The sequence below is a fragment of the Lupinus angustifolius genome, chromosome LG03, assembly GCF_001865875.1.
Source record: "Lupinus angustifolius cultivar Tanjil chromosome LG03, LupAngTanjil_v1.0, whole genome shotgun sequence".
Classification (NCBI taxonomy): Eukaryota; Viridiplantae; Streptophyta; class Magnoliopsida; order Fabales; family Fabaceae; genus Lupinus; species Lupinus angustifolius.
The window spans coordinates 23,091,686-23,099,339 of record NC_032011.1 but is presented as its reverse complement, the minus strand read 5'-3'; the positions used below and the strand labels follow the sequence as shown (position 1 = coordinate 23,099,339).

General features: G+C 34.4%; 1 protein-coding gene and 1 long non-coding RNA gene across 3 annotated transcripts; one reads left to right on the top strand and one right to left on the bottom strand.

The window, feature by feature from the left end:
• Positions 3,736 to 4,390, bottom strand: LOC109343740. The gene is made up of 2 exons (XR_002107250.1): positions 4,296 to 4,390; positions 3,736 to 3,871 (listed from the first exon to the last, which is right to left on the bottom strand). It is a non-coding gene; the product is annotated as an uncharacterized LOC109343740 (long non-coding RNA).
• Positions 4,636 to 7,588, top strand: LOC109343739 (G-type lectin S-receptor-like serine/threonine-protein kinase SD2-5). Of its 2 annotated transcripts, none has more exons than XM_019582191.1 (2): positions 4,636 to 7,240; positions 7,409 to 7,588. In XM_019582191.1, exon 1 carries the CDS (start codon positions 4,778 to 4,780, stop codon positions 7,226 to 7,228), a length of 2,451 nt encoding a protein of 816 aa, XP_019437736.1. In that variant the 5' UTR covers positions 4,636 to 4,777; the 3' UTR covers positions 7,229 to 7,240; positions 7,409 to 7,588. The 2 variants fall into 2 exon arrangements, with proteins under 2 accessions (XP_019437736.1, XP_019437737.1); XM_019582192.1 differs by having other exon boundaries at positions 4,636 to 7,243; positions 7,412 to 7,588.

Sequence of the window (7,654 nt, the reverse complement as noted above, 5' to 3'; positions counted from 1 at the left end):
TTTTCCACCACGTGCCATCCCCAAACAGATGGCCAAACTGAAGTTGTGAACAGAACTCTAACCACCCTGTTGAGGGCAATAATTAAAAAGAATATAAAGAGTTGGGAAGAGTGCTTGCCCCATGTTGAATTTGCTTATAATCGGGCCACTCATAGTACCACTAGAATGTCACCATTTGAGATTGTGTATGGATTTCAACCACTAACCCCTCTTGATTTATTACCTGTGCCTAACTCTTCTATGTTGCAGCATAAGGATGGGAAGTCTAAAGCGGACTATGTGAAGAAGATCCACGAAAAAGTCAAGGCCCAAATAGAACATAAAAATGAGGGCTATGCTAAACAAGCCAACAAGGGCCGAAAGGAGATCATCTTTGAACCCGGAGACCTAGTATGGGTCTATATGAGGAAGGAGAGGTTTCCTGCACAAAGGAAATCCAAACTCCAACCTAGAGGAGATGGACCATTTCGTGTCTTGGAGAGAATCAACAACAATGCTTATAAACTAGACCTCCCAGGTGAGTATGGAAACATTAGTGCCACATTTAATGTTGCTGATCTTTCTTTGTTTGATGCAGGTGATGAAGATATTGCTGAATCAGATTCGAGGTCGAATCCAGTCCAAGAAGGAGGGGATGATGTGACCCTACCTAGGGCATACAATGAAGAGGATCTAATTGGGCTTGGAGGGCCCATGACTCGGTCCAAGAGCAAGAAGGCTCATCAATCTCTCAATCAACTCATCAAAGGAGTACTTGAAGATGCAAGGCCCAACACGGAGATCAAGCCCATCAATTGCTCCATATTCATAGAAATTCCCCAAGTTGGCCACGGCCAAGGAGGGCTTGATTAAGGCATGCTTTAGCTGATTTAATAAAGTGAGGGATTAACACCCTCACTAGTATTTAAGAACTTGATAGTTACCTATTTTACTTTGGAACTTTTATTACTTTGTATCTAAAATAAATATGGCCGAAATTACCTTATTAAATGGCCATTAGGAACTTGTAATCCAGGTTTGAATTCCTTTCCTTATGGGAGGACTTGAAGATGGCATGCAACCAGCAAGGAATTAAAGGAAATCTTTCCTTATGAAGAGCATGAAGGGGGGCGTGTAATTCCAAGGGAAATCAGCCTCAAATCAAAGAATATCACCTCCTTAATTGAGCAACATCATTATGGAAACAATTCAAAAGGTTACCAAAGAGAGAGTGCACGTGTGGCTCAAAAGAAGGAAACAAATTGAAAGTTTCCATACTTGTTCCAATTTTCAAATCAAATCAGATTAGGAACAAGTATGCCAATTAGGAAAGAATTTTCAAATGCAAACTCCTCCTTTAAAGAAGACTACACGTGAGAAATTGAAGATGAATCAAGGAGGGTGAACCTTGTGCTAAAAAAGGCTGGATACATCATCACACAAGCTGCCATATATGGAAAGAGCAATCTGAGTGCATCAAGGGTTTTAATACCATTTCACACGTTTTCTTTGTTTGAATCAAGGCTTGAATGCCAAATTAATATGCTTTCAATTAGAATCAATAGGGCAACCGAATTCCCTATATGTAATGGCAAGCAAAATGAAATGAGACAATTCAGATTTTTGTTGGAAATATTCCATAGCTAGTGAGTGCATTCCTCCTAGTGTTCTTGGTTCAACCAAGCTTGTTTTCTTATCAAGATACTCATCTTGTGGCGAAAATTCCTTAAGGCTTATCAAGAATCACTTCTTGTGGCGCCTCCATCCTTCTTGTCTTCTCCATCTTCTTGTTCCCAAACTCACGGCCAAACACTCACCAAAACCACCCAAAATCCCCTCATTTCCCACGGCCAAACACCCATAAAACACTCTCACATAACCCTAATCCTCACGGCCAAAATTCCCCAAACATATCCCAAACACATTCCATAACATCACAAGTACACCACCGAACCGAATACTTGACTTAAAAGTGAAACAAACATAAATCACTTGAACCAGCGCTCGTTGGTAACTTTTATTACTCTATTATTTCTTTTTCTATTATCATTGTTTTTTTATAAATGATATGCCTGACTAGACGGACAAGCATAATTCTCACACTAGAAGATATTATTATATAATAATGGGATAATATTTCCATATACCCCATAAGCACATGCTACATTTTTTCATTGGTTAGTTGAAATAAATAATTGACAATTAAATTAAACAATGAAAAATAACGACATAGCTATTTCTCACCAATAATAATACATCTTTTTAGAGAGAAGTGACAAAAATGTATACATTGACTAAAATTTTGTTGGATAGTAATATTATATTCTCATACTAAATCATTCTACTCACAAGAGAGTGACATATATCACTTATAAATCAATCATTAATAAATCTAACTTTGTAACATGCCACTATCTTGTAGGTATAAGGATTTGTAGGAGAATTTAGTATGAGATGTATCATCTTCATTTTTTATATTATTACTGCATCATTCACCATTAGGGATGACAAAAAACCCAACTTATAGGTATTCTTAGAAACATCTACTACAAGTATCCGTAATAATAACTAATAAATAAGAATGAGTTTTATGATATCTGCTCCATGATTGCTCACATATTTATAAATTAATTTTTAATTAATTTTCTTATATATTATATTTTTTATTATTATTTTAAAACTATATATTATCTATTTTATTATTATTTCTTAAACATAAATTTTACATATAGATGTATTATTAATGTAATTATTATTTTTATATATTGATTATTACAAAATATATAAATATATAATTAAAATTAAAAACTCATTAGATAGTCATAAATACACACTATTCATTTGGGTACTAACAAATATTGCATATTTAAAATCGAGAAAATAATACTTATGTATGTCTGATCCACCCAGTTGCCATCCTTTCTGATAAATATTGAAATTGGATTGCATTACATGTTTCTTTCACAAACTTGGACTCTTTTGTCACATTTGTGGAACTAGGCATTATTTTATTTTATTTCCTATTTCATCTTAGTAATAAATGCACTCTTAGCGGTTGCACCTTCCTCACCAGCCATTAGCTATCAATTTATTATTCTTATTAAAATCATCCACTTTTTTCTTAATAATTAAAAGTTTAAAACTACCAATCTTAACACCTTTTTTATGGGTGCATAATCTTCTTAACACTTGATGCGTCTAGCTTCATTTCCAGAAGTTAATAATAATAATTAATAAATACTAATTCTGATTATAATCAAAATTTTCATTGTGTAGTTCGTATGTGTGCATGACACTATATGATATCTTTTTTTTGTGCTGATTATTCTAATGTTTCTTGTTAAAATGAAGGCTTGTGTCACTTTGTTAATGCCAATTTCCTAACTTAAGTTCCTTATTGATGTTGAGTATTAAACTAATTAAAATAATATATATTTTGATTTTCTAGATGGAACAGAAGTAGAGGTACTATTAGATCCATTAAATCGTCAAACAATATAACTATAATTTGTCTATTAGATATAATTGGCTACATAGGTAACAATTGACAATGTTATATTATAAATAATATTGAACTCTAAGTTTCAGTATGATAAAAATTGTATTGGTTTTCATTCGACTTACTGTCCATAATTCTATCATCTTTTCTAATAGCATTCGTCAAATGGTGAACCGTACAAAAATGTAATAAAAAATGGTATAAGAAGGAGAAGAAGAGAAACATAATATTTATCACCATGTTTTTTCATAACCTAGTAACCTACCTTAGACAAAGGGAACCTTAATAGTAAGATCTTAAGTCTCTCAAAAAAAAAAAAGTTTCATAAACATGACAGAAGCAAAACCACTTTGAAACATATTTAGCTAAAAAGTGAGACTAGGTTCATATATCCTTGCTCTGAATCACAGATTCATCAAACACTCTTACGTGCCGGTATCCGATAAGTATCTGATACGGATACGTTTGGATTCGCGAATGATACATGTCCGTAGAGTATCTAAAAATTAAAAATAAAATAAATAAATATCAAGACACATATTCGATTCGTTTTCAATAAAATAGGATAAGATATAATTGTTTTCTTTAAAATAAAAAAAGATAATTTTGTTATGGAGGGGATGATTTTCAATTTTCATTATATTTTTTACTTTGAATATTTTAATTTACACTTATAATCTTATCATATTTTATATGTTTTATTATTTTATAGGCGTATCCTGAACATATCATATCCTGTATTTTGAAAAAATATGTGTCGATGTATCAGATACGTATCGTATCTGACACACGTATATGTATCCATCCTTCATAGAACCTTTGTCCTCACAGTTCATATTAACTGGCTCCTGGTTTGTTTATGATACTTCATTCATTGCCTTTACTTCTTCACGTGCTTTGCAACTTGTTCACTTTTCCAAGGCCATACAAGTCAAATCAACATTTCCTTGCCTAGTAGTCTTTGTTGACCTTTAATCATGTGGTCCCTTTTTCTGCTTCCTTCAGATCAAACCAAACCAAGAGTTTCCATTCATTCATTCTTATCTCTGCCCTTTTGAGCCTTCTAAATTTGTTACTTGTATTCAGGATTAATCAGATTCCAACACAGTAAATTTTGAGTTAGTCTATTTTTTAGGCTTGTTCATATTCTCTTACTCTTTTTTTTCTTATAGTCCTTATTGGTTTTGTTGAAAGTTCCAAACCCATGTTGCCCTTTTAATGAATTCTATCTTACAATTTCCAAACTTTTCTTCCTTGTATCTCTGATCTCTCTATATAGCAATAGGTTGTTGAGTAACCATGGGAAAAAAATGGTTTTTCTTCTATTTTATGAGTACTCTTGTGTTGTGTAAAGTGTGTTTAGGTGGTGTTGAATTTATTGGCAAGGTTTCACCTGGTTTTCAAGGTTCTCAAATGACTTGGATTAACATTGATGGCAAGTTCCTTATGTCAGATAATGGTGGAGAATTTGCCTTTGGATTTATCACCACTCCATATGATCCTACAAAGTTTCTACTAGGAGTTGTTCATGTTGCTACTTCTACTTTGGTTTGGTCTGCAAATAGAGCAATTCCTGTTTCCAATTCAGACAATTTTGTGTTTGATGACAAGGGTAATGTCTTGTTACAGAAAAGTGGAACTGTGATTTGGTCTACAAATACAAGTGGCAAAGGAGTTTCTTCAATGGAATTGCAAGAAACTGGAAATTTGGTGTTGCTAGGGAATGATAACAGCACAATAATATGGCAGAGTTTCAACCATCCAACAGATACCTTGTTGCCAAAACAAGACTTCACAGAAGGAATGAAACTTGTTAGTGAACCTAGCTCTAACAACTTCACCTATGTTCTTGAGATCAAATCTGGCATTGTGAATCTATATGCTAATTTCAAAACTCCACAGCCTTATTGGACTATGCAGACCGATAACCGAAAAATTGTAAACAAAGATGGTGATGTGGTTTCTTCAGCAGTTCTTAATGCAAATTCTTGGAGGTTCTATGATGAAAACAAGTCTTTGGTATGGCAATTCATTTTCTCTGCTGATCAAGGTACAAATTCAACTTGGATTGCAGTTTTGGGAAGTGATGGTTTTATCACTTTCTCTAATCTTGAAAGTGGTGGGTCTAATGGTGCTTCAACAACAAGAATACCACAAGGTTCTTGTAGTACACCAGAATCTTGTGATCCATATAACATATGCATAGGGGATGGAAAGTGTAGCTGCCCTTCTGTTCTTAACTCTGCTGGTCCCAATTGCACACCAGGGTTTGTCTCTTCTTGTGATAACAATGAAAAATCCATTGAGTTTTACAAAGCTGATGATGGACTCAATTACTTTGCACTTCAATTTCTTAAACCTTTCTCAAAAACAGATTTTGCTGGTTGCCAAACGTTGTGCCACAGAAACTGTTCATGTCTTGCTATGTTCTTCCAGAAAAGTTCAGGGAACTGTTTTCTGTTAGACAGTATAGGAAGCTTTGAAAAATCAAGCAATGATTCTGGTTTTGTTTCTTACATTAAGGTCTCAAGTGATGGAGGAATTGGCACAAGTGGCAGTAGTAGCAGCAATAAGCACACTATAGTTGTTGTGATAATTGTTATACTAACATTGCTTGTCATTTCTTGCCTTCTATTTTTAGGACTTAGATACCACAGGAAGAAGAAAAAATTGGCTAACTCCCCTAGAGATAATTCAGAAGATGACAATTTCTTGGAGAATTTAACCGGTATGCCGATTCGCTACACCTACAAAGATCTAGAAACTGCAACTAATAACTTCACAGTGAAGCTTGGTAAAGGGGGTTTTGGCTCAGTTTATAAGGGAGTTCTACCAGATGGAACTCAACTAGCTGTGAAACAGTTAGAAGGTATTGGTCAAGGGAAGAAAGAGTTCAGGGCTGAAGTTAGCATCATTGGTAGCATTCATCATCTTCATTTGGTAAGGCTTAGAGGATTCTGTGCTGAAGGAACTCATAGACTTCTTGCTTATGATTTCATGGCTAATGGCTCATTAGACAAATGGATATTCAAGAAAACCAATGGCCAATTTGTGTTGGATTGGGACACAAGGTTTAACATAGCTCTTGGAACAGCAAAAGGACTTGCTTATTTGCATGAAGATTGTGACTCAAAGATAGTACACTGTGATATCAAGCCAGAGAATGTGCTTCTTGATGATCATTTCATGGCCAAGGTTTCAGATTTTGGTCTAGCTAAACTCATGAATAGAGAACAAAGCCATGTTTTCACAACACTAAGAGGCACAAGAGGCTATCTTGCACCAGAATGGATAACAAACTATGCTATATCAGAGAAAAGTGATGTATATAGTTATGGTATGGTATTACTAGAGATAATTGGTGGAAGAAAAAACTATGACCCTTCTGAGACTTCAGAGAAATCACACTTCCCAAGTTATGCATTTAAGATGATGGAAGAAGGGAAACTTAGAGATATAGTGGATTCAAAGTTGGTAACTGAGGGTCATGATCATAGAGTGCATACTGCTATAAAAGTTGCACTATGGTGCATACAAGAAGATATGTCTATGAGGCCTTCAATGACCAAAGTTGTGCAAATGTTAGAGGGTCTTTGTACTGTTCCTAAGCCACCACACACTTCTCTAATGGGCTCTAGGTTTTTTTCAACTGTGTTTAAGTCCACTAGTGATGAGGTTAACTCTTCAGGTCCATCAGATTGTAATAGTGATGCATATCTCTCTGCTGTTAGGCTTTCAGGTCCAAGATAGCACAATATATATAACAAAGATCCTCTTTCCCAAAATGAGTATGTCCCTATGTCCCGGGCCAATCAGATTCATCCGAGTAATATAAAAATGTTAATTTCTGTTTTTAGAAATTTCTTTTTAATTTAGTGGTACTTTCTCATTGGGCCGAGACAGAAAATTGGTTAGGAATGACGACATGTGATCTTTGTCTTTTTTTTTAGTGTTGTAGTTTTGAGGAAAATTGGTGTGTAATGTGAGTTTTTCAGGATTAGTTACTCTTGTATAGAGGGCTTTCATCATGTATCTCTGATTCTCTGGTCTTGTAAATTTTGTTCAAGATAGTTGATTTTAGTAAATACATATATTACTCATCCATCTTCACTTTGCTCTTCTCTTTTGGTTCAGTTTTTACTAGTACAGAATTCCAAATTTTGATTAATCAATTTA